Source organism: Cottoperca gobio, chromosome 3, assembly GCF_900634415.1.
Source record: "Cottoperca gobio chromosome 3, fCotGob3.1, whole genome shotgun sequence".
NCBI lineage: Eukaryota > Metazoa > Chordata > Actinopteri > Perciformes > Bovichtidae > Cottoperca > Cottoperca gobio.
In genome coordinates this window covers 27,887,375-27,915,151 of record NC_041357.1, presented here as the reverse complement: position 1 = coordinate 27,915,151, position 27,777 = coordinate 27,887,375, and the positions used below count along the sequence as shown (strand labels likewise).

Sequence of the window (27,777 nt, the reverse complement as noted above, 5' to 3'; positions counted from 1 at the left end):
CGTACGGCACACATGCAAACTCTGGGCCCTGCGTTCCCAACTGCCTGGAGATGCCCATAATGAGCCTTATTTGTTTCATGTGGTTTAATGAGCAGCCGAGACTGCAGCTGGCAAGAGGGACACCTCGCAGGCCCACCCAAAGGTACCCATGCTCCCTGGCAGAATCATTGTTCCCAGCAGCAGTGGGCTCATGGTGGCACCGTGGCATGTGGGGGGGGGGGTGTTAAAAGCAACGCGCAGCACCCACCTCTTCTCCTACCCCCCACCCACCCCTATTGCTAATGCATTTTAGCGTGGTTTCCACAACCATTAATTAAAGGGAAAAGAAGTGCATCAGATGTTAGTTTTATTAGCCTAGGCTCCTTAGAGAAAATCAAAATGAAAGGAACATATGTCATGCATTTGATGACGCCCCCCACCCACACCCACACCCCCCCTCCCACCCCTTCTCTCTGTTTCTCTCTCCACAATTGCCCACCTCACATACTCACAAAGTGTACAGTCAGCAGCTGTCTGCAGACACAATAGCATTTGATTGATCCTGAGGAAACGGTTAAGACGCGGCCCTGCCCACGCTTTCTGGCTGGCTGGCTCACATTCTGCACCACTTTATATTTAACGCTGAATGTGGCAGTGATTGGGATAATGGGAGTTGTGGATGGTGGGTGGGGATCTGAGGCTCTGTTCAGGCTCTAATGAGGACAGCCCTGAGAGTTCACAGGGCCCTTGGAGTCTTGGGTGGTGTAGGTTGAGATCCAAAGCTCGACACTTCACAGGTTGGGCCTTGTTCTTAATGTCTCCGTGTTGTGTTGGCCTCTGCATGACATCACTAATATCTTGCACAACACAGTAGAAAGATAAGTATGTAGATAAACGCTATCTGTCTGCCTCTATCTCCCCCATTATATATCTGCATGACATACAAAGACAGATGTGCTGCATCGCCCATTTCTTACTCAACATTGCATACATGTAGATACAGAACGTACATGATGAATATACTTCGCTCTTTCTTCTCTCTCCTTGGAACGTGATTGCATGCCTTACCTTCAGGGGCAGGCTGATTTATGAGACACATGCCTGTTTTTTCATGACTTGTTTGATTGCATTCTCAGCTATCGGGCACTCGGGTTGCCAAAACCATAAAAACTCACACCTGCAAAGGTTTGCTGTAGAGTCAGATGAAGCGTAGGCAGAGCAAGAGGAAACAGGTGATCTGAGGTATTTTGCTTCCCTTGATCAGTACAGCTCAACATTGACTCGGGTGATTGATTGATGCTCTGTGTCATTTCACTTTAACTCAATGCACAGGGCATGGCACATAGTTCTGAGACGCTTCTCAATGCACTGTTGCAATGCACAGGTTCATAATCTAAACAATCTTTTGCTATTACATATAATGTATTATAAACATACTGTGACATGATCCGCTCATAGCACTGTATTTTCATAATTATAGGTACTCATGCATATTAATATTGTTTAATAACAATAATCATAACACATTTTAATGCATTTTGTAATGAAGATTAAGGATCATAATACTTAATTGACATAATTGCTAGTCACTCACTGGCATGTGCGAGGATTATAGTGTATTATAATTCCCATGGTTGATCTTTTGGAAATGCATTATAATGTGATTAAGTAAAGTGAATCTATGCACGAATATCACACAAAACGTTGTAAAATAAACTTTATTTTATAAGTAGATTATAATATACTTATACTGCATTATAATCTATTTATAATGCATTATAATCACTGTTGTAAGGCAATATAATGTGATTAAGTAAAGTGAATCTGTGCACGAATATCACACAAAACGTTGTAAAATAAACTTTATTTTATAAGTAGATTATAATGCATTATAATATACTTATAATGCATTATAAGTATATTATAATGCATTATAATCTATTTATAATGCAGTATACGTAGATTATAATGCATTATAATATACTTATACTGCATTATAAGTATATTATAATGCATTATAATATACTTATACTGCATTATAAATAGATTATAATGCAGTATAAGTATATTATAATGCATTATAATATACTTATAATGCATTATAATATACTTATAATGCATTATAAGTATATTATAATGCATTATAATATACTTATAATGCATTATAATATACTTATAATGCAGTATAAGTATATTATAATGCATTATAATATACTTATAATGCATTATAATATACTTATACTGCATTATAAATAGATTATAATGCAGTATAAGTATATTATAATGCATTATAATATACTTATAATGCATTATAATATACTTATAATGCATTATAAGTATATTATAATGCATTATAATCTATTTATAATGCAGTATAAGTATATTATAATGCATTATAATATACTTATAATGCATTATAATATACTTATAATGCATTATAAGTATATTATAATGCATTATAATCTATTTATAATGCAGTATAAGTATATTATAATGCATTATAGACATAGAAAGTTGTTTTTTTGTTATTACCAAAGAACAATGTACAACATATCCAGGTAGTTGTGTCCACACATATGTAATCTACCAGGCAACATTTTTAGCCTTGAGTTTAACTTTAGGTCTTAAATATTATGCTATTCCTAATTGTTATTTCTCAACACATTTTATGAGGTACATTTGTAACGTGGATTGAGTTGATTTTTTACTGGACTTGGTAAAGTTAATAGAATGCTATTAAACCTCAAAGTTGTATTGTTTTCGGTTCTATGGTTCATACAGAACATTCAAAGGACAGACTTGACACCCTTCAGCGTGGCGTGACTCCACCCTCATCCTAAAATAATGTCCTCCTGAGTCGAGCGGCCCGAGCTGTCTAAGCCACACGTGGTTACAAATGACCTCCTGTAGCGATAATGCAATAAGCGTTGTCTCTTATCTGCGTTCTCTGGGTTCTTTTTCACTTGGCCTGACACAATTGTGCATTTATCAGTGTAATTGCAAGAGTTGGAAGCACTGATGTTGTCTATTAGGCGGATTTCCATCCTGTTAAGAGCAGAGGGCCTTTTAATGTATGGCCCTGCTTGAGTGAACTGCTACACAATTACACAGCGGCCTGAGATTGAGTGTGCTGATGATGCTGATGATAGTGATGGTTGTGATGGTGCTGATGGCAATGATGATAGCGGACCACTCTGCACTCTTCTAACAAGCCTTTCAGGGGGAGAGTAAGAGTGAAACAACAAAGTGAAACCGAGGTTAATCATTTTATTTACTCGTTTCTCTCTCTCTCTCACTCTCTCTCTCTCCCCCCCCCCCTCTTCCTCTCCTTTCCTTTCCTTTCTTTAACCAAGTGATGGAGCCTGGACTGTGGAGCAGGGGCGGCAGAAATCAATGGGGAGCGCATTACAGTAAAACGTATTGATTAGGAGACCTGCGAGCAGTGTGTTGGTCTCGGAGATGGTGGAATGATGCAATGCTTAAAGGAATTTATCCTTTGACTTTTGCATTAACCTTTTATTGACTGCTTTGCCTGTCCATAATTAACACTCACTTTAGCTAAAGTGGTTAGTTTGAGCGCAAAGGGGTCTCCGGCCCTTATTGCAGCGAGGGCCACGGAGCTCCCGCCCCAGCTGCAGTTCAAGTGCACTGTGCTGAATGGAGGGAAAGGCCTCTGTGGAATAGAGGCGATAGAATCCTAGATACCTTTCACATTAGCATACCATTTGAGCGGGGGCCTGCCAGGCTATAAGGTTTCAGGGCAAATTGAAATGAGTGATTGTGTTGCCAATCTCTCTTGACCGAGCGCCAGATGGGATAGTTAGGCCCATATCTGTCTGGGGTTAATCCATTGGAACAGCCTGGACTCACAAACACACATTCGCTGCCTCCCCCCCCCCCACGCAAACCTCTTTGTCTTTGACCTTAACTTTAAGGTGGGCTGTTCTGCCATGGGAAAGTCTATTGGTGAGCCTTGTTTGTACGCCACTGTGGCTTACACTGAATTTCTAGCGAGAGCCCTGGAGAGCTTAAGGCACCTCGCTTGATATTGACTTTTTGTTTGGTTCCATTTTAGCAGTCAAGGGACGGTACTCTGCGAACAGTGGTAAATTGTGTAAAAGTGTGTGCTGAATTACCTCCACTATATTATCTTTGATAGTCTTCCAGTCTTGATATCTTTTATATCTCCCGGTAACCCAGGAGCCTTCGATTTGCAAGCTAATGTTGCAAGATCCCTTGTCAGATAAACGCAGCAGCTCTGTTGAAGGTGGCTGCTCGGGTTTTCACCGTATGTAGCCTTTCAGAGTGAGTCAGGCCAGCAGAAAAGAGCAGAGTGTTTTCTCTCATAGCTCTACTGCATGAATACTAAGACCAAATCAAAGGCCTGGCTTCCCTTGGCCTGTGGTGTCCTCAAGCTGATGTCAGCAGAACCACACAGTGTGTGTAAGTGTGTGCTGTCTGGGTCAGTTTGCACTCTCTCTCTTGCAAACTCTGTATATATGTATGCCAGCCATGTCCTCCTCCTCCTCCTCCTCCTTCTCTGAAGTGGCGCTTCCTTTAATTCGCACCCTAAATAAATGATGAGAACATTTAAACACACGGCTCGTCGCAAAGCCCCAAGGTCGCCTAATCGTATTATTTATGAAGTGATGTGCTACATAATGGTACTTAGTGCATGTTAACAGATGCTATTATCAGGCCCTGATCCAGAGCGCAGAAGATATATTGGAACAGTGGATGTTAATGCTGCTCCTCACCACCGTAATGCAGCAGCTCTTTAAAGGGCTAACCGCACCAAAATGCAGCACTTAGGCCGAGAGCCAGTGGAACATTAAGTGGCTCCGGTGAAAATATATAACCACAAATTGTGGCAGCTCCCGGCTGTCCCCTGACAACTTTAACATCCCCTCATCCCATCCATAACCGGCCTTCATACCCTTCTCTTCGGCTCCCCGTGTCCTCTTCATCCCCTTCTGTAGTCGCTGGCCACAAGGTGGTGGTGGTCGTGTGTATGTGTGGGGGGGTTGTTTGAGGTTTTTTAGGGTGTGGGTGAGGTAAAGGGATATGATACGACAGACCCTGGCATGATGAGTGGGGAGTATATCTGGCCTTGTGGCTCTAGAAGGAAATCTTAGGCCACCACACAAACACACACACACACACACACAGACACACACACACACAAATGCCATCCTCCTCCTCTCCCTCTTGCACCTCCAGGTCAGAGTTCACTTTCATCTGTCAAGAGGCAGAGGGAGGGCAGATTTACAATGACAGCGGAGAGCAGCACCAAGTCACCGCAGTAAATATTTACACTGGTCTGACAAAAGATGTGGCTAAGGTCTGTGGGGGGGGGTTCCAAACACTGTAGAAATTACAACTAACCTCAGATTATTAATCATTATGAAAATCACGCAGTGACATGAAAAGGCAGGATTTCTCACGGCTGTGTCAGGATTGCAGCAGCAGAGAGTGATGTTCCTGTGAAAGCATCCTGCTGTGTGTAAGATGAATGGGGCATTAATTATGACACATGATATCACGCTTTCTCATCAGCTTGATACTGTTGCCGGCTTTGGAAACACTTTTCATGACTCATCACTTTATCTCTCAGCTCCATTGAGCTCACTTGGCTTGAAGGTTTAAAATGTACAAGTCTCATAAAGGTCAATAGTTTAAAAAATCATTAACGATGTGTAAGTGAAGCATTTCAATCAAGAAATTGAAATATGTCCTTTGTGCTCACAGACAAACACCCTCCCTCTGTGTCCTGGAGCTTCTAATTGTGTCCAGTGTTATGAGGACTCGTAAAAAAAAAAAAGAGGAAACACACACTGCCTCCTGGACATACACACATTAACCACTGTGTGTTCAGGGACGAGTTAACACACACACACACACACATCTTGACTTAACAACTTGACATTTCTGGAACTGACCCCTTTAAAACCCCCCATCAGTCAATACAGAAAGATTTCTGTTTATCTTCACCTACAATCCCTCTGTTGTCAGCCGGCACTCGTGTCCAACGGAGTATTCTGTTGCAAGTCATAGAAGAAACTCAACTCTTCAGGATTTTAGTATTTTTTTATATATATTTGCTTCATGTGGATTTGACTTTGTATATCGGTTGTTCCCAAATGTGACGAGGACACTAGTGTCCACATCTAAAAATAAAAAGATAGAATTACTGAGAGCTGAGATCTCCTAATGCTGATGAGTGTCTACCAGTTGGTTTTGATGGGTGGGAGGATTTAATGGGTGCGCTTGTTTCCTGTGTCCTGTCGCCTCAGGTGCCACTCAAGTCTGGCCCAGACATTACCCCCTGAGGAGGCCCCAGTGGACCGGCCCTTCTGGGGTGTGGATGACCCCAGCATGCCGCTGCCCTTTGATCTGGCTGACATCATCAACAGAGTGGAGTCACTGCTCTGGAGGTGGGCCCAGGGATGTTGAAGTGTGGAAATGTGCTTATGTACGCGTTGTATACATACATAGCTCATGCAGCATACACTCTCTCTCACAGGTGGCAACTTGTTTATTTATTACCTACCCATAATTGTCCTTTTGCTATTATTGAATGATGTTTTTAACGTGATTATTTACAGTCCAATGCAGGATTCAAGAGTGGAAGAGTCACATACATCGTGTAGATAGTATAGTTTGTAGATAGTCGATTGCGGAGCCCCAAAAGAAATATGACAAATACATCAATTATTGTGAATGACAACAACCTATTTATTTCAATATCACTACTACAGCTTTGGGAGCTCCTCAAAGTCTCCAAATAATGTTGTCCCGGCCTTGACGACTTCATGCAGAGATGCACGGGACACACACACACCTGCCGTCACACATTCTTTACATACACACTGCTCAGCTAAAGCTGTCACAGACTCTGAGAGCAGATAATTCAGCCGTGTTGGTATTTGCAGCGGCTTCCTATTGGTCAATCATAATACTGTTTGTATCCCGAGGCCAAAGCTTCCAAACACTTGTTGTCACGTAGCGAGCCTTTGAAGCCGCATAACTATATTTCTTATATCTATATTAAGATAGTCGTAAATACATTTTCCCCATTGCTCATTTGTTTTCTTTCTCCAACAGGATGTGAAGGATGGATCGATGACGTGAGGAAGACGAGAAAAAACCCACCAGCTTTTCGGGAATGCCCCCCCTCCCACCCCCGCATCAGCTGAGGGGACAGACCACTGACGACACCTTTGTTTGTGATCCCACCCAGATTGATTTCCTTATGATTGGTTCATCCACATTTCCCCCTTCCTCCCCCCTCCCCCCTCCACTACCCCAGCTGACCCCGGCAGCTTCAGTTGGCTGGACTGACTCCAGACCAGCTCTATAGAACCAGAATAGTGCTTCAGTAACATGCTAACAACGCAAGCTTAGCGACAAGCTAGAGTCACAGCGGTCTAACGTAACATAAGTGGAGCCTGTATTTCAGTGTCGGCATACATCGTGTTACTATTTATTATTTCCGTGTATTCTGTTACTTACTCTCATGTAACCAGTACATGCTTCATGCCGCTCAGTAGTCTGAGTAAAGTACTTATATGTTTTCTATTTCTTTTCTGTTATAATACAGTATAGAAGGGTTAACACATTGCATTCTTCACTTGTGTAACCCCCTTTTCTTGTGTTCAGAAATGGAATGAGCCTGAAGAGACCAAAGAAAGATTATTTGAAGAAAGTTCTGAATGTGACCCAATAGAGAACATGAAGAATGCGTTGTTCAGTGTTTACAGTGTGCTTGTGTGTGCCATATGGAGGTGTGTGTGTGTGTGTGTTTGTACGTGTGCATTTAGCCATGTGATGAACATACATGTGACGAGTCGTCGGCCTGTGTGTTTGTGCACGCTCACTCTCCCACGTGTCTACATGAAGGCGAGTGTGTATGAATGTGATAGTGTGTGTGTGCGCCTGTAGGCAGCCTGCCAGTTGTTTGTTCTTGAAGATATGCATATGGAGAAACAGAGAGTAGCAGCGGGGCCCCTCTGCCTCTGCTCTGATGAAAGGCAGCACTGATGGAATGACCCGGAACACAACCGCCGTTTCTCATAATTACAGCTGTTCAATCGCTTTTAATTACTCTTAAAGTGTGTAGAGCACCACGTTCCCCTGTAATGCTGCGGGCCATGAGAGAGAGAGAGAGAGAGAGAGAGAGAGAGAGAGAGAGGGAGAGAGAGAGAGATCCGGCACTTCTGACAAAATCCACTTTCAAAACAGCTAAGAAGGGTGGAAAAGGGGGCCGACGTCAAAGCAGTGTAGCAGCCCTCGTCGTTTGATTCCCTTTCTCTATCTAGTTCATGATGAAGTAGAGATTCTGTTTACTATTAAAAATGCAGAATGCACTCCTTTTTTTTTTTACTTCTGAAGTGTTTTCCAAGATGTTAATGGTTGCCAAACGCTGTTCTCGCTTCTTCTTTCGCTGCGTCTCTCTTGTTTGTTGTTGTCAGAGAGATTTGTTTGTAGATCGGCAGTAGCGTCGACTTGTTTGAATCACTCTGTGCTCCCCGCGCCACAGCTCGTCTCTCTGAAGCAATAGGAATGGCAGTAAATAAATAAAAAAGTGTGTTTATCCAACGACCTGCGTCCCTCTGTTCTCTGTGTGCGTTTGTCCATTATTGTTTTTGTGTTCATGCTCGATAACACACGTATGACAGGTACACAGGTTTCTTCGTGTGTGTGTGTGTGTGTGTGTGTGTGTGTTGATTGGTTGGTTGTATTTCTCCTAATATAGTCTGACTGATCTTAAACTTAGACGAGCACTGTGGTGAAGGTGAGTTACTGCGCTCTGAAGTCTTCGTCGAGATAAAGAGGAGACGATGCACAAAGATTATTTACTTGTGTAGCTCACGGGCAGCACAATTAGTTCCCGTATATCCACACCAGACCAAGGTCCAACAGTGTTTACACGCACAGTAGAGCCATGAATTATTCCTAATGTTTTAATGAAGTCGCCCTAAATGCCTCAAAGGGTCAAGTTTATTGACAATTTACAATTTACAGTGCCAGCGTCAGACACTGGAATGTGTCTTGAACTTCTAAATATAAATGCATCTGTGTCCTAATTTCCCAAGAGGGAAACAATATTTGGTTTTCCAGGGAGGTTAAAACAAAAGCAAATAAATGTTGGAACCTATTGGCCCGCGAGTATCATGATGCTGCTTTCCTTCCACACCCTGTCAAAGCAGTACGACAGGATTTACATACAGATCTACTTTCATCCAATTAAAATCTAGTTTGAATGCAACCATCTCAAATCAGTCAGCGCTGTCATGTAGACCAGAGATGGTGATCATCAACAGTGATGCCTTATTTAAAGGCTTTCATAGAATGTGTTGGTGTTTGTATTTTCAGCCGTTGGTTGGTCGGCTGACTGACGTTCATGGTCCCCAGAGGATGACTCATCAGGATTTTGATGATTTCCTTCCTTGGTTTGAGAACCATAGGAAATATTGTCATAATATTTGGTACCCACATTCCTGTCCCCCACAGGACAAAATGTAATAACTTTGTGATCCTTTAACTTTTAATTTAGCTCCACAAGATCAGCATTTTAATTTGGGTGCTACTTAGCACATGTTAGCATGCTAATGTTAGCATTTGGATCCAAGCGCTGCTGTCCCTAAGGACTTTTAGTCACGTTAACATCTAGAGGCAAAGCTGGTGATGCATGGAAGCAAAACACCCTGTGGACATTAAAGGCAAAACTTAAAGCATAGGCTACGTGCATCTGCTCTATACTCAACAAGGAAGCCTTTGCATCCAGCTTTCTGTGTTTTCTTAACTTCAAAGGAACCAGCTGGATTAGCAGAGCAAACAGCATCTTTGACAGATTGATTGATGGGTTGATAGATTGAGTGATGTCAGTCCCAGTGATGAAGTGATGGCTAATTTTCTGTATGTGTCTCCAAATCCTCAACTCTACAACCCTACCAACAGTGGACCGCCATCCCAGAGGTCGCCTGTGTTAGCCACTTCCTGTGGTGGCTGAGTGACTGAGTGATGGATGAGTTTGGAGCGCTCTCCCCTCGAGGGGCGGACTGGAAAAGGGCCCCACTTAAAGAGACAATTACACAGTGCTGGTGAGAGCCACAGGTATGCATTGTTCTGACTGGGGTCAGCCGCCAGCCAACCAGCCAAGCCACCCTCAATTAGGCCAACAATAGGTGCAGGGAGAGATAAAATAACCAGGTGTGTGGTGGGGAAAGGTATCAGTTTGGGGTCATATCCCAGTCAAATGTTGTGGTGTGTGGCTATAAGGCCAGGATTGATTGTAGTGCAGTTTAATACAATCAGGAAATGGATCTGAAATTCCAATTTGTAAAGAAGGGTGAAGAAACACAACAGATGTATTATGTTATGTTATATTAATGACTTTCAATTTCAGTGACGGACAATTCATGTATGTTTAGAACGGAGGAAATCTGATCGTAATATAATGTTAAGATTAAATAAACTACTTGTTTTTCAGACGAGGCTCGGTGCATTCTTCTGTGTTTGTACAATACACGCTACAGTATGTTGGGTTTCATATATACGAGAAGAAATACATGTGTAAAGTTCTCTGTGAGCCTGTTTGTTACAAAGGAATAGATGTGTGTAAAGAATCTCAATGTGTGTGTGTGTGTGTGTGTCCCAGGTTCCAGAGTGCAGGCTTGTGCTGGAGGCCCTGGGGCCAGAGAGGTAGTAGTAATTGTAGAAGCAGAGCTGAAGATAGCATCGCAGCTCTGGGCCGGCTGTCAGCAGTGGGACGGGCCACACTCATTTGTCACCAACACAGACAAACACCACTCAGCACTTACAGAACACTGATTTGATTGACTACATGTGAAGTAACACCAGCCCTAATGTTTTGCAACTGTTAATTGCACTAAAGGTCATAAACAGGCAGGAGGTTCAATTCTGTGGAAATATAAGGCAGCGTTTGCAGCGACTGCTCCGACACTAAAGGTCACACAGACGTGACGCTTCTGAACGGCGTAAAGAAAGCATTTTTATTTAGCGCTTAAGTATGTTCCTCCAATCTGACTTAATATACAAATCATATTTTAATCATGTTTTTTGAATAGTAACTTTATCACTTTGCTTTCTGCTGTCGTAGTAGAAGTGTTAATCCTTGTTAGAGTTAGATTTATTCATTAAATTAAATGTAATTTTGAAAGATCAAGGTCCAATAACAGCAGTTAAAACTCTGATGTATAAAATATTAAAATCTTCCAATATTTTTTGTTATGCATGTTGCTCAAAATGAGCTCAGATATAAATTATTAGTGCAATATACTAACGCTCCTCTACTCAGGCTTTTGCTGCACTAAACCCAGAGTCCCTGTAGCTGCTGACTATTCTAGCTAGATTTCTAAAATATCAATCAATCACATTTTATATATATAGCACAAATAACCAATTTGCATTAAGGGGCTCTACACTGTGCAGAATACAACTCCCTCTGAGCGAGAGCAACGGAGGAAACATGAAGCCTCTCTTCTTGCAGACCAACTGTCCTCTCTGTTAGCAGACTGATCTCCACTGACATGCTCACTGCCCTCAGTTCACTTAGTATTAGTGTGGAAGTGAAGTGATGCTGATGTTGATGCTGTCAGGAAGCCTGGCAGCTGAGCAGCCTTGATGAGTAGAGGGTATGGCATGATGAGTGTTTGTGTCTTCATGAAGAGTGCAGAGGGGGTCTTGTGGGAGAGAGGCCTCGCAGATCAAACAGCTGTCTGATCAAATGTAGAGCATGTTTGTGGGTCGTCGCTGTGGCCCCGGCTCTAGTGACCAGCGGCCCTGATATCGTGCGTCCTGCAGGACCTCGCTCTTTTTATCTCTCCCTCTCTCATTTCCAATATAAAGTGGCTGACCCATTTTTGCCCACTTCTGGTGAAAATGTTCCATCTTCAGTTAAAGTCCAATCAAAATGCGTACCCTGAGAAAGTCACATTCGTAGCATTTTGACATAAATATAGATCATTAAATCATTTTCTTACATTATCCTAATTGCCATAAACAAAAAATACAGCCAAATGTGTCTGTTGGCATTTGATGTGACAGCAGAAATAATCTGAATTGCTTCAGGGCACCACATAAGAGCCTTGTTATGTAATGTTCAACTGTACGTCCCTTCCATTATGTTCTCTTCTCTACAGTCTCTCTTCTGTTACAAAGGCCTCACCCCCCCCCCCCCCCTCATCTTCCCAACCTTCACACTCGCTAAGCACTGTTTTTCCAGAGTGGCGATGATGCATCTCCGCTCGCACCTGTCTCACTCTCTTACCGTTGCAAGCCCTGTTAGCGCCCTGCCATTCATATCAGTGGGATTAAATGGATCGTTCTCCAGCGTTAGCAGCTTCTCCGCCAAGTGGTCTTGATGTCAGGCCAAGCATAATTGAGTCATCTGCATCTCATCTAAAATGGATGAAAGGATTTTTTGATATCTCCAGCCTCTTGCCCCCCCCCTCACACACACACACACACACACACACACACACACACACACACACACACACACACACACACACACACACACACACATCCTTCGCAGCAGGAGGGAGAAAAGGCTTAGGTTAGCATCACTTGATTTTAGAAAGACAGAACAAGAGGAGAAGGAGGAGAAGAAGAAGTCACGCACCTTGTGAGACACCACGACTTGTGGAAAGAGCTGAACCAGTATGAACTAAGTTAAACTGATCATTACAGGTACTTTAGTTTAAGCAGGTAAAATAGTGTGACTGTCATGTTTGGAAGTCAGACACTTTGTTGTATGACCTTCTCAACTTTAATCCCTGTAACGTTACACAAAGTTCCTATTTCCTGCTTTGGCACTGACCGTTAACGTAGGTCAGGGGGGTCAAACTCATTTTAGTTCAGGGGCCACATGCAGCACAATTTGATCAGAGCATAATAACCTGTAAATAACCACAACTCCACATTTTTCCCTTCATTTTAGTGCAAAAAAGTTCATTTTGAAAATGTTCAAATTTGATCTTTTTACAAAACATTATGAACTTAAGAAAAAAGGTGCAATTTCAACAATAGTATGTCATGTCCCGTCAGATTATTTAATGTTATGTCATGTATTTATGTTATAGTTTAGTCTCTCAGGTCACGTTATGTTAAGTTACCGTCGCTCTTGTCTAGTGTCGTCTTTGCACTTCCTGTTTTGTTTTGAAACTCACCTTTCCCTCTCGTTCCAGGTCACTTAACTTCCTGCCTTTGTGTGTTTTCCCGCTTCTGTGATCGTCTGCCCCGCCCCTGATTGTTGTCACCTGTGTCCCCTTACCTCATGTATAAATAGTCCTGTCTCCCCTCGTCTTGTGCCAGTTCGTCTTGTTGATCTAGTCGAGTGTATGTTTATTGTTAACGGGTAAACTTTGTATTAAAAGATCTTTTTGTTTGAATGTCAGACACTTTGTTGAGTCGTGTATTTTGGATCTTGAGTATTTTCGTGCCATGGTTCGCAACATAGTATTAGTTTATAATTTACACATGTGTGTTACAACTTACAGATCAGTGTATCTACAAAGGCACAAAACATTTCGTCACGGGTATCTGGAACAATATTTTACTTTATGTTCAAAATAACTCATTCTTACACTTTGCAAAGTCATCCCGCATGTTTGACACCCCTGACGTAAGTCATTTTAAGTTGTTTGCACAAACGACCAATGCTTGTTTTTCTGGATAGGACAGTTTCTTTTGCTTTTACAAGATGAGAAAGGGAACAAAGCGGCAGTAAATACCCCACAAGTGATGCATTCCACCTTGAGGTGATAATGGATAAAGCAGTGTGCTGGTGTCGAGCGTGTGTTTGTCTCAATGTCTTTGATGTATTGGATGTAAGAAATGGACAAAAGAACAAACACAGAGACTAATTCTTAGATGTGCCTGATGTCAAAAGAATTGCGAGATCAAGATAAAACAAAGAAAAAGTGTTGTGGAACAAAAGAGAAAGAATCTTACAACAGAAAAGGAAGTTAAACAGAAGGTGTTCAAACTCGAGTTAGAAGCACCGAGGCCTCGACGCAGACGTTTTAATCAGTTGTGCAGGATTAGCAGGAAATAAGCAACCACATCTTTCTACGCCTACAGCGCCGCCTGTGCTTATGCATCACCAGGAGATGGAGCAGATAAAATGTTTAATATTAAGTGATTTGACGGGCAGGGTAGAAGCGGTAAGGGATGGATATGAGGAGGGCGGAGGGGTTTAAAAGAGGTAGTCAGGAGAGCAGGAAGGTGTGATGTATTTATCAGGAGAGACGCTCACCTTATCTGCTCCAACCTTGAGGATGAATTGCTGGCCAAACCTCACAAACACACACACGCACACGCACACGCACACACACATATATACATATCCCCAACGCCAACTCTGCTGCCCCTTGATTGACAGCTCTTCAAATGAGTGTCTGAGTAGCACTGGGCTCGAGCCCTCCAAGTAAGTGGGCCGTCAAATTACATCCAGGGGACCGACTGGCCTCCTCTCCCATGGCAGAGGAGATCTATTTATTTGTCTGTTATTTGCTTGGTTTAAATATTTGGTGGGGGAAAAATATTGAATTTTTGTCCCCCCGGTCAAAGTCCCCTCATATTTAGTTAATAAAGAGCAGAGGAGGTTGTTTGCCCAGAGAAGTGCAGGTTAGGGGACTTTATTTAAGGGAGTCCTCAGAGAGAGCTGGTGACCTTCTTCTCATGGAGGAGACGGCTGTGTACACTGTGCTGAGATTCACTCTCTGCCTCCACCAGCCGCTGCCATTCTTCAGTCTATTTATGTACTCAGACATGTTTCCTTCCTTCTTGTCCCCTGCTCTCCTGTCACTCTCCTTCCATTCTTTGCTTTTTTGCAGCATCTTCCTCTTCCCTTCCCTTCTCCTCCCTGTGCATCCCTCACCTGACTCTCTCTCTCTCTCTCTCTCTCTCTCTCTCTCTCTCTCTCTCTCTCTCTCTCTCTCTCTCTCTCTCTCCTCTCTCTCTCTCTCTCTCTCTCTCTCTCTCTCTCTCTCCCTCCTGCCTCTCTTTCTGCAGAGTCTTGCTCTATTTGACTGCAGTCTCTCTCTGGATTCCCCGGGCTGCATCCAGGTTAAACTCTTAATTGCCTTGGCGGTGGGTGGTGTAAGGCGCTGGCTCACTGCAGCCCAGCCGGTCCCTGTGCAGGGGGCTGCGGGGTTATTGGGCAGGGTGAGTTGTTCTGTGTTGGATTGTATCTGCTGCGTGCTGCTAGACAGTGCTGGGAGATGATAAAGACTTATTAATATAGATGATGGAGATGACCTCTGACATCAGCTCTACAACGAGCACGTCAGGGACGAAACATGATCTCTGTGTGCTTCACACCTCTGTCTATTTATCTCTATCTATCTATCCATCCATCTATCTATATCCATCTATCTATCCATCCATCTATCCATCTATCCATCTATCCATCTATCCATCTATCCATCTATCCATCTATCCATCTATCCATCTATCCATCTATCATCTATCTATCCATCATCCGTATTCTTCCCCATGTCTCTGTCTCACTCTCCCTTTACCTCTCACATTACCATCCCTCCATTACTTCTTATTCTGTCCTTTTTCTACACTTTCTCACTCCGTTCCTTAAAACACTGATACATTTACTGCAGCAACACGCCCACAATCAATACCCACTAGTGGGATGAATTTAAACTGTACATGCTGTTAATGTAAATGTGGACATCCGCAGTGTCTGCCTGATGTCCTGACTCCCTCATAAAACTGCAATAGTGTGTGTGCGTGTGTGTGTGTGTGTGTGTGTGTGTGTGTGTATGTGCATCAGTCAATCTGACGGCTACAAGACCCTCTAACCTTGTCACATACAACCACAACACATGCCCGCTTCGATCCACGATCCAAGCTCCCGCTCGGCCAAGCTCTGCTACGTTCTAAAGCTTTTCTGCCACTAAAATAAAACCCACAATACGACTGCGCGGCTAATCAATGGGATTGAAGGTGTATTGCATCCGCTTATAAATATGTCGACGGCTGTCAGGTCCTGTAAGTCACCGGTAAAGTCATCTTTTCCTCCTGACATGTCAAACAAACAAGAAGCTGTATACTGTACAGGATCTGTAGACCGGGAGGATCCAGCCTCACATACAAGCCTTGCTCATTTCTTAAGGCTATATTAGCGAGTTAATGCCCCCCATCTCAGTGCTCCACCCCTGTCATTGATTCTTGTTTAAAAGGCTATGGGTAGTCGATACCACCTCCTCATCGCCATCTGTCTCTATTTACTAATAAATAAAGTGGAGAGCATTGACTGCTTTGGCCAGGCCCGTAAAAGCATGCATGCTAATGAGCGCCAGGCCTCTATGGCCAATGGAGGAGGGAGAAGGTGGGGATACTCTACCTCTCCACTAACTCTGTCTCTGTCTCGATGGCTCTCACAAGGCACAGCACTCCAATCATTGTAATTGCCCGCCGGTCCAGTTGTTGTTTAACATCGCTCATCAGACGAAATGTGGTTTCACTTCAGCTGCATAGATTTTTCTCCGAGGCTTTCGTCCACGTTCTTTTCCCAGTTGTGTGTAGGTCAGCTCTTAAGGTCGTGTCCAGTCGTTTGTCAGTTGTGGCCCACAAGCGCTGCCGCCATACACTCCGTCACGCTGATCAATTATGGATCATACAGATGGGCTTGTTTGGAATGGCCCCGATGACGCATTTGTTCTAAAAGGCCCTTAATCTTTTCTATCCATCTCCCTCCGCCCATTCCTCTTAGTTTTGCAATATCTACATAGGGAGAAATTAATGTTGGCATTAATATACATACAGTATGTGGTGGAAGAAAGAAAATCAATATTTGCATTGAAGGAAATCCTTAATGTGACGGCGAGAACAGCTTGTTGCACACACTGACTCATACACCAAAGAACAATCATCATTAACATCATCATAAGAATAAGAACTATTATTATTTGAGGAAGATTTAGAAGAAGACGAAAAAAGAAGCCGTCACACATTCACATTCACGGCCGTAGAGTCCATTTGGTGTGACTGAGTGAAGGCGTGGTGCTGTTGTGTGGAGGCTCTCATAGCTCAGCATAACACAGTACTGCTGTGTCAACTGTGACCCCGGCGACCCTGCAGGAGCCAGAGAATGGGTTGAGGGGTCGCTGTGCGACTCAGGTGAAATGAGGGGTCAAAGGTCAGCTGTCCAGTGTGTCAGGCTTGCTGATCAGGAAGTGTAGCCTCTCGCTTCGGGGAGTACACAGGGAGTGTCATGTTTTGGACACATACCCGCAGCTTGACATAAATCTTCCATGCTTACATGCAGTGGCGCTCCCCGCTAAGTCAGTGCGCTGCAGGAAAGTGGTGGTAAGATGCCAGTAACAACTACTCAAAGTGACGGTGCAAGAGCTGATTATCGGACTTTTAGTGCTGATTGGTGTTTGTAGCTCAGAGGGCAGATCATAATTAATATTGCTGCAAGGATTAATGGTTTAACTGCTTGGACAACTGGACATGCAAGTGCTCACCACTGCACTGCTGTAAAATGTCTCCCACATACAAATACGGTTGATTTTTTAGCAAACTACTATTTTGTCTAAGTTTTGAACACTCAAACTTGAGTAAATCTCTACTTAAGTAAACATTTACAACTTAAAGTACTCATATGTGTCCTCCCATCTGTGGCGGTCTCACACTGAGTCAAACAGAGCAAAGGTTCATGTTTGTTTGTCCCAACCCTTGCTCTCTATCGGCGGCTCACTCCCATTGTAGACACATCCAAACGGACCCCCTACCTCCGCCACACTGAGGCAGACCTTCCTTCCATCCTTAACCCAGAGTCTTGGGTTAGAGAGCTCACTGTTGTTCTGAGCCACCCCAGCATCCTGGTAGTGCTATGAAGGGAAAACAGAAGCACCGCAGTGGAGTTTCCTTCCCCTGTCTCATCTGAAGCGGGCTCTGCTGGCTGTCCGGATCAAACTGGCCCACAGTGTGGTGCTGAGGCCTGTCTGCAAACAAGAAGAGGCCCATGCATTAAAGACTCGCCACGGGGGCACCAGTCCTAGAAGTTTTACTCTCCAACGGTCCTGGAAAAGGGTAATATTACAAGGAGAGTTTATGTGTGTGTGCACATGAGTGTGTGTTCACGCGTCTTCTAATTTCCTTTACACATTTCTTTGTCTCATGTGTCTCGATCTATAGATGATGCAACTTCAACCCAAGTCACAGAAGCACGTTGGCTCATCAGATGTATGTTGAGGAGCAGAGTGCTGCAGGGGCTTGTATTTTATTTCGTTGTGGGTTTTTCTTTTTTGTCAACGGACATAAAAAGGGATAAATATCAACAATGCAGTTTATTTAGTTATCGCTGCCGTCTGCACTTTGAAATTTTAAGCACTAATCTTTATTCTTCATTCAGAGAACAACTAAAGTTTGAGAGTCTCAGGTCTGCTTCTTTCATCTTCGCTCATCCTTGCTTCTGACAAAAAAGAAGACAGGCACTCTTTACTCTCTTCTTACCCCCCCTCCCCCCCCCCCTCCCCCCTCTCCTCACCTCGCCGTCTTCCTCCACTGTCCAGGGAGTCATTATTGCTTTGGTAAATATTTCATAGGCCTCAATACCTTTGCACACAGCCACCTGCCAGCCGCCTCTCCTCTCACACACAGACCATGGATAGACAGATCAAAATGAAAGAAAGCAAAGTGGAGGAGGAGGAGGAGGAGGAGGAGGAGGAGGAGGAGGAGGAGGAGGTGGAGTGAGAGAAAGATAGAAGGAGACTGCTCTCTGCCTGCCTAGTGTGCATTTACATTTTCAGTGAGCTGGGGCTCTCTGCTCTGTATCCTGGCTTCATAACAGACTCCTTTCAAAAGATGGAAAGATTCCCTGGATTTTGTCAAATCTGTGCCCAACAACGTTTTGTTTTCAGAGGCGCCTTTTTTTTTTACTCTCGCCCTAAGCTTTTATTTATTTTTCACTCAGCACATAAAAGGTGCTTAGGTTTAGTTTCCGAGATGGTTGAGCTGGGGAAAGGGGAGAGATAGGGGAAAGAGCAAGAGACGAAAGAATGAGCCGGCGCAATCTCAAGACAAGACAAAGAGAGAGAATACCAAGCTTCTCCTTCTTCTGACCTTGAAGAGGCCTGTACGCTCTCCCTCCCTCCCTCCCTCCCTCCCTCCCTCCCTCCTCTTGCTTTGCCAGCCCCACCTGTTTACTTTGACTGGGTTACAGACTGGGTTGCATCACCTGCAGTGTCCTATCTTTCTGTCTATGCTCTTGCCCGCTCCCCTCGCTTCCTACCTTGAAAAGGACTGGAAAGTAGCGATGGAGAGATGAAATATTCAGCTTGGATATAAGCGCTTTAAGTTGTGTCAGAGTGGATAGCTTGTTGCCGCAGAGCTTTGACTTCATAAATAAATGGTCAACAGTGGCCTCTTCGACTGCCCCGTCTCCTGTATATATGTGGCTGAGTTGTTCGTGTGCCCGGGGCAAAGCCCTGTGAGTAAGTTCCAAGCCTTAAATATGGATAAGATGTGAAACGCCTCTGGACCCACTCCTATGTAGTCAGTATAATGCTGGATAAAGCCCAGCTGTACGCACGGCGAGAGACCTCGAATAGAAAATGTAAAATCTTTATGCCATCTTGGGAAATGCAAGGCTGTTGTGTGTACAACGAGGAATATTAGTTTAGATGTGCTTTACATTCACATTGTCTGCTGCTCGTCGGAGCCAGCAGGCAGAGATTTAGTGTCCACTGTTTAGTTTCTGTCATTTCCACTGCAAACGTATTTGTTGATGGATAATCTGACTCATCGTAAGAGTAAAACCTGGAAACATTTGTTTGCACTAGTTAACCGTGTCCCCATATGCTCGGCTTTCCTTTGCATTCCAACAATGTTAGCTGACCATTCCCCCTCCCCACACACACACACACACACACACACACACACACACACACACACACACACACACACACACACACACACACACACACACACACACACCCTTTTCCCCAAAAGCTCCAAAGCCGCTCTTGTTTCTGTTGAGCTTGACGCTTGGTTTCCTTTGAGCTTTCCTATGTAAACGCGTGTTCTCACATTTGCCTTGCAGTGTTGGACATTTCTACCAGGAAATGAAATGAGTCCGTAACAAATGTTTTGGCTTCTGTTGAACACTTTAGCAAACTGCAGCTTGCCAACAGTAGCAGTGTGTTTGGGTTCCCAGAAACCCCCTGGGATGGAGACTCCCCGAGCTTCCGGATGGAGGGTGAACACTTTCTCTCCTTTGATTGAAAGGAGGAAAAAGGTGAAAGAAATGTCACACGGAGTTGCATAGGTATTAGGATAAGACGGATTGAAATATAGATTTTCTTTTGTAGATACATAGAAGTCCATTTGTATTTCATTTGTGTGAATAGAGATAGGCTCTTGGTCTAGCCAGGCCATTTAGCCTAGTGCGCTAATCTGCAGGTGAAAAAGGGGGACTGTGTGATAAAGCCACCCTTGAAGACAGGTTTGGCTTCTTCTGGTTCAGCAAGTGGAGCTCAGGTCACGAACAATTTGTGCCTCGTCGATTTAGTGTGTGCCTAAGTGTGTGTGTGTGCGCGTGTGTCACTGTGAGAATATGCAGTATGCTAACACCCATGAGCCTTGTAGCCATAAATCAGCAATAGGAAGTGGTGTGACACAGGCTGCAGAGCCCTGCTGATATGGACTGGAGCAATAATGGGCCCTGTTTGAGGTGGAGGAAGACATCAGCTGCACTGATCTTTACTACTCTGCAGGGATCTGGAGATTACTAGTGTACAAGAAGAAACACTATTCAGGTCAGATGGTAAAAACTTTTTCTTCTGCATGCCTGTACCACACACAATCGCTTCTGTACAGTACGCTCAGTCGAAGCCTTGACAATACTGTACTGCTGCATGAACGATGAGCTGCATTCAGGGTTTGTTCAATGTGCACACGCAGACAACACCGTTTGTTATTCTGTCTGTTTGTTGCAGATAGGGCTTGGGTCTTGTTAGCTGTCAGGCCAAGCATCCACAAAGCTTTTCTCTCACTTATTGATGGGGATCCACTAAATTACAGGCGCACACAAGAGAGGCGTCTGCAAAAAACAACCCTTGCAAAGTTTCCTCCGAGCCCCTCACATTTCAGCATTGTGTGTGTGTGTGTGTGTGTACAAGAAGAAAAAAGAAAACGAATGTCAAGAAGATCCCAAATGCATTTTTCTTTATTTGGCTTTCCCTTTTCTTTTGGCTGTCTCTCTTTGGTCAGACCCTGTCTGGTCTTGCTATTATCCTGGGGCGTTATCAGTGTGTAGCTGCCTCTTCAGATCAGGCCTGTGATAAGGACTAAATAAATGGAATGCTTGGCTAGTGGACATAGGTCAAGCCTTGTTTCGTCCCAGTTTTCTCCTGTGTTGTTGTGTTTGTCTGCAGGGGAAGTGGAGGGTGCAGCATGAACAGGCTCTGCAGTCTAATGAACTTATTGATTTCAATTTCAGGGCTGTTCTCTCCTCGCCTGACGCTTTTGAAGCTTTCATCCATTTCTGGACATAAATTAGTAACTCTATGTCTTGTTCGGTGACTTTTTCTTTTTTTAAACTCATCTCTCATGCTCGCTCGGTCTGTCTCTCAGAGACAGGTTGCTATCTTGGAAATGCTGTTTTTAAATGTGTTAAAAGCTTCTGTGGTTAGATGGATGCTGTCTCTGTGTGGCTTAGCATACACCTGTCCCTGACAGAGATGAAGCTAATGTGTGTGTGTGTGTGTGTGTGTGTGTGTGTGTGTGTGTGTGTGTGTGTGTGTGTGTGTGTGTGTGTGTGTCATTGGCCATTGGGGGTCATTGAAGATGGAGTGACCTCTTCCCAAGGGGTTCAGGGAGCAGCTGACAACTGTTTGTGTATGTCTGTGTGTGTGTGTGTGTGTGTGTGTGTGTGTCCATGAGTACATGTGGAGCCACTACCAATATCATGTATCACATGCACAACATGTTTTCTCCACAAATGTGTGCGCACATTCAAAGACAGAGGCCTCTGCCAGCAGAAGTGAGCGCAGCACATTCCCAAAAGAAGCCCAGCTCATGGAAAATGAGAGGCCACCGGCGCTGGGACAGGAAGCCTTCTCGGCCCGGCTCTAACGAGCACTGTGGGAGCCTCCTCTCTGGACCCAGTACATTTGATACCCACGATGATGTCCAAAGGCTAAACAGTTAAAAGGTCCGGTTGCTATATGTAGATGTGCAACACCCCCCTGTTCTGAATCTGATACTCTGGGAATCACAATAACAAGGCTGTGAGCTCTGGTCAGTTTTCCAGAGCTACCAGTCGGCCTCCCACCATCAGGCGCTGGCTGCGGAGACCCAGAGAGAGAGACAGAGAGAGAGACAGAGAGAGAGACAGAGAGAGAGAGAGAGAGAGAGAGAGAGAGAGAGAGAGAGAGAGAGAGAGAGAGAGAGAGAGAGCGCAGAAGAGAATTGATGCTGAGTAGCACAGGTTTTAATAGGGCTGTCAGAGTCATATTGTTTATGTCGTGTTCCAGATTAATCCATTCTTCCTTTATGAGCCTCTGCAGCCACCGTAAATTGCAGGCACGAAGCCGGTCCACTGTTGAGTTACGCCTCGGGGATCAGTGCCACACATGGGTGGGAAATAAATCATTTCCCCCGGATTTAACGCCGGGCAATACCTGGGCCCTTTGTAAATAAAGCCATAGCTGTTTTTACACCCCCCTGTTTTCTCTCTCCTGCCTCCAGGGCTCTTATTGAATCTCAAAAGGAGAGAGAGGGAGAGACAGACAGAGAAACATGAGAGAATAAGAGAGAGCAGAGTTGAAGGGGGACCGGGGAGAACGAGGGAGGCAAGAGAGAGAGAGAGAGAGAGAGAGAGAGAGAGAGAGACGGTGAAACAGAGGAAAAAGTCAGGAAAGAGATTCCGAGCGGGGAAGGATGAAGAGACACAAACCAACATAGTTTCGCAAAACAGACAAGTAGAGAGAGAGAGGATGTAGATGTATGCGTGGAGTGCTGATTCCCCGGGTTCTCGGGGTGTTCAGGTTGAGATCTGTCAGACTGTCTGAACACAAGGCCCACTGTAATGCGCTGCTCTGAAGCAGTGGGCACCGAGCACACAGCCAGATTCACCAACTTCACCAGCAGGGCGGCCCACCATCGGCTTCAGCCAAGGCTGCCTGCCTTCCCTCCAGCTTCCCCCATTTCCATCACGGTAACCTCTAGCCCGCGGGACTCAGTGCCAGAGCCCAGAGAGACAGAAATATTGAAAGAGAAAGAAGGACAGAGAAAAAGGCCGGAACAACTTGTTCATCCTGGCTTGTGCGGACTGCCGGCCGGAGACAGCCAAAGGGAATGGGAAATGTGTGCGCTGCTCTGTCAGGACTTCATGAAGTATACATGACGTGCTATGTGAAAATGCTTCCTGTGTATAATGCTCTTTTCTTTCTTTTTCCCTTTTTCTTCTGAACCCCCTTCCTCCCTCCCTCTTTCTCACTGCCGTTGCTTTAAAGAGCTCAAAGTTTGCTTTTCTTTTCAGTGACAAATTATTCCATGGTTTTAAAATGTTAATCAGTGGCAGGCAGCAGGGTGACAGGAGAGGCTCCAGCTTCTGGAGGTGTCCTGCAGCCCAGCCACAGCTCATCGGGGATCATACATATTGGGCTGCCATAGATGTTCATGGACCACAGTAAGAACAGTGCTGACTAGAATATACACTGTATCTTATCTGACACGGTCTTTGTTCTCTGTGCAGAGTCCAAACCAAATAATTACATAAATACAGCTTCTGAACAGACACTATACTAATTAATTCTTAACACAAGCATTTAACCTATCCATTATTAATATCTCTAACAATGCCAGGGGGCAAAAATCAGTGCTCCCCCTCGCCCATATATCTGCCCAGCTACAGAGAGGGTGATGCATTATTCAGGGTGTGCCAGGCTAGACTGTTCTCCCTGTTCTCCACTGCTGGAAGCAACAATCATCTGGCTGGGACACTGTTCTCCTTTCTCTGGCTGTTGTCTTTGTCTGTCTCTGCCTCCTTTAACTTCTGTAGCATCAAGTGGATTGTTGGTCCTTCGAGTTTATTCCAAAGCCTTATGGAATGACTTTCTTTATCTCTCTGTCCCTTGCAGTACATGCATAATTGCATCTCTCTTGTTGGTGCATGTTGCTGGTTACATGTTGTTCCAATGGCCTGAACTTTGTTAAAGCTTTTGTTTTAGCATACGCCTGCTTTTTATTGCTTTTTATTGATGTTGTCCTTGGCCACCGTCTTGCACTCTGCTGCTCGTTGTTGCGTTTCTCTACCTCTCCACAAACACACATGTGTGTTCAGTTAGCTTAAATCAAACCGCTGTCCTATAATTTAGCCTCTTTGGTTTTGTTTCTTGTTGATGTGAACTGTCACTGGGATGGAGGAACAGATCCAAATATATTTCCTTGTATCCTGGGTTGTCTCCTCACTCTCTGTTCTGTATCTCCCCTGGCTCCCACCCAGAGAAGACATTAAAATTTGAGCAGAGAGGGAAGACGGAGAGCCAGGGCCAGCCTGGGGGTCCGGGTGTACTGCTGCACACTTTTGTCCCAGAAAAACAGAGCATGAGATGATAAGTTGTGAAGACTCTGGGTTCTTGTTTGTTCAGGCTCGAGTGAGACTGTTTCTGCAGGCCAATAGTGTGAGTTGGAGTAGTTACTGCTGTAGCATTCAGCTCTAACTTCTTCTGAGTGTAGCTGGGGTGCAGGGACACACACTTGACAAAGCCAAGCAAAGGGGAAAAGGGAGACAACATTCACATATGCATATATAGTACATGCAAACAAACTCAGATCTGCAATTGTCAACATTAAAATGCGTGTGCATATCTTAAACTTGAAAGATTTGACTTCACTTTGCACAAAATATCAAGTGTAGAATTTCTCCAAAATGCGCTCTACTGACTTTTATTAGAAAGCCTCAGCACCAAAGTCTGAAATCAAAATAAAGCAGAGTTACTTTGTGGGTAAAGGGACGAGGTGGGTTTCATTTCGTATTTGAAATCAGCTCCATAATTTGATCTTTGTAAAACTTAAGTTGCTGCAGGTGTTCGGCAGGAGGAATGATAGCCTTAGGGCTTGCAGCTACCGCGAGGCCCCGCCGAGATTTCCCATCATCCCCACAGTCTGGCAGCAGCTTTTCAAACAGCGCCCCTTCTGAAGTTGCCCTTGGTTCTACATGTGTAGCAGTAATTATGAATGAGGGGGACTAAGATCTGTACAAAACCATCAAACATTTTACAGCTTGCTGCTATTGTAATAAAGATCAATAGACACGGTATCAGTCATGGTTTTGAAGGAGAGGTGGTGCTGTACATTTTCCCTCGCATACTTCCTCTTTCTTTCTTTCTTTCTGTCTCCCTTGCTCATATCCTCTCTCATTTCTCTTTTCTTTCTCTCTCTGCTCTCTCTCCCCATACAGAGCCAGTGTAGCACATCCGTTTTAATTGCCGTTTGTACGGCTCTGTGATGTGAGCTACTAAAAGACACCCATCCTGTAAGAGAGCGGGAGACGGAGACAGAGAGAGGCAGTGAAACACATTCACTTCAGCACCAGATAGTTCTATAGCAAGGGCCAAGGCCAAGTTTCAAGTGTGTGTATACTGTCTCTTCTCTGTGTGTATCTCCTGCTGATGTGTTGCATGTATATGTGCAGTACATGTACACATACAGCACACTCTGTAATGCTTGGATGTGTTCCTGTGTGTGTTTAAATGTGGGAACAATACCTGCAAGCAAAGGCAAAGAAACTGTGTGTGTGTGTGTGTGTGTGTGTGTGTGTGTGTGTGTGTGTGTGTGTGTGTGTGTGTGTGTGTGTGTGTGTGTGTGTGTGTGTGTGTGTGTGTGTGTGTGTTGGCCCATGCATTAAACATACACTCTAAGCCAAGACAACCACATGGGCTTGAACAATATCACACCTTCCTCACACTTTCAGGAAGCCCTGGATTGGTGGGGCTGTTAAAGCGGCCTCTGCGAGTGGGCTAAGGTCATTTGACCAGAGATAGAAGACATGGAGGAGCTGCAGATCAAACAGTATTCTGTCTGACAGGAGGAGATAAAGAGGCTGTCAGCCTCGTCTCAGAACAAAGCAGCCCCTCACCTCTCTGGCCCGCATCAGCTCCCTGACGGCCAGTGATGCAGAGGTAAATCAAAAAGTGGGTAAACTAAGATGAACGTCAAAAGATGATCACAATGCCAACATTATAAAAAATTCATAGTTTTTGGAAGGCTTTTGTTCCAATGTGTGCTGTATATCCGTTTTGGAAAAACATTGCTACCCAGTGTATATGAATATATCATAAAGATAGAAGGTAGATATTTATTAAGCAGTGGTTTGAACAACAGTATGCATGCATTAAATGCGTTAAAGTAGAATTAATGCAGCAAAGCCAATTCCTAAATCAACAATCGCACCGATAAATGATAAACGATAAACAGTTCCTCTTTAGACGGAGTCTCTCCATGTGCGTGTGTAAACACCTCTTGATGCAGCAGGTCCCTGCACGTTTTCTGGGGGCTGTCCAAAGGTGTCACGTTTAGAAGACAGGTGTTGATATTATGTGAATGTGCCAACAACTTTTAAATCATATAAGTTGCAAATGGATGTTTGGATAGACACTAAGTTGGCATCTGTTCCTGGGGTAAAGCACAGCTGATATCGCTGATGTTCAAATGATTTCAGGTAATTGAACAGTAGAGAGTGAACATCAACACTGAGTCTGATTATTAGTATTAAACTAATAATAATCTGCTTTAAGTATATCTGTCATCTGTCAGGTAAATCCACAGACGTTGCTTTTATCAATGTTCTTGCTTCATTGGTTGACTGTGTGGTTTGGGGATTCAAATGTCGTTTATCAATGTTTTAAGCTTCAAAGACCAACGAGCCTTTAAACTCCTGTAGACTTTCTCTTGTGGTGATGAGCAGCAGCTCAACTGGATAATTGCAAGCCACACACTTACATCTATGTGAAGTCAGATGGCCACATGTCTGTGCCATGTAGAGGAGTTCACACAGAGGGAGTTGAATGGATGCAATAGAGTGACGGGTCTGCTCAAGGAGATTTGGCTCTTTTAGCCCTTCAGCATTTTGTGTTGCAGTATTATATATATATATATATATATATATATATATATATATTATATATATATATATACACTGTAGGGTCGGAACAGGAGCCACATTGTCCGTCGTGTGGCATCGCTCAACACGGTCCTTTAACGACAGGAATGTTAAATGAGCTTTTCTTTCATGCCTTAAATATTACATTGTGACTTAATTATTAATACTTATTATTACTAATGTATAGTGTATGTGGATTATCTGTCTGTCTATGGTTTTGTTTTGTTTTTAAATGAAAAATATGAGTGTACCTGTTTGAATAAAGGATTCATAGGGTATCATATAAGATAAGATAAACCTTTATTATGCCAGTATAATATATGATATGATTTGATAATTATGAAGCAGGTCTGACATATTTGAAAGGGCTTGTTTTATTAGACTTAGTTTCATGTGATTCTGGTTTGCAAGATGTGCAATCCCATTGTACTCGTCTGCACTCACTAAAATCAAAAGATGTGCAGTTCTTCACTGCGACCTCCTGTTGGCAGATCACAGCTGTGAAGCTCACTCCTATTACTCAGCCTGCGCTCCTCTAATGCGAGCCGATGGTTCACTGTGAAGCCGCACGACAGAGGAGAAGGATCCAATGCCACTTTATTCTCTCGCTGAACACTGATGATATATATTCTTTTGGCAAA

General features: G+C 43.9%; 1 protein-coding gene across 1 annotated transcript in view; it reads left to right on the top strand.

Moving 5' to 3' along the window:
* The window catches only part of fto (FTO alpha-ketoglutarate dependent dioxygenase), a 121,482-nt gene extending 112,905 nt beyond the window's left edge, over positions 1-8,577 (top strand). Inside the window, exons 9-10 of the mRNA XM_029426502.1 lie at positions 6,273-6,413; positions 7,084-8,577. Coding sequence (XP_029282362.1) covers positions 6,273-6,413; positions 7,084-7,090 — 148 coding nt within the window. The 3' untranslated portion in view covers positions 7,091-8,577. The remainder of the gene's footprint in view (positions 1-6,272; positions 6,414-7,083) is intronic.
* The last annotated feature ends 19,200 nt before the right edge of the window (positions 8,578-27,777 follow it).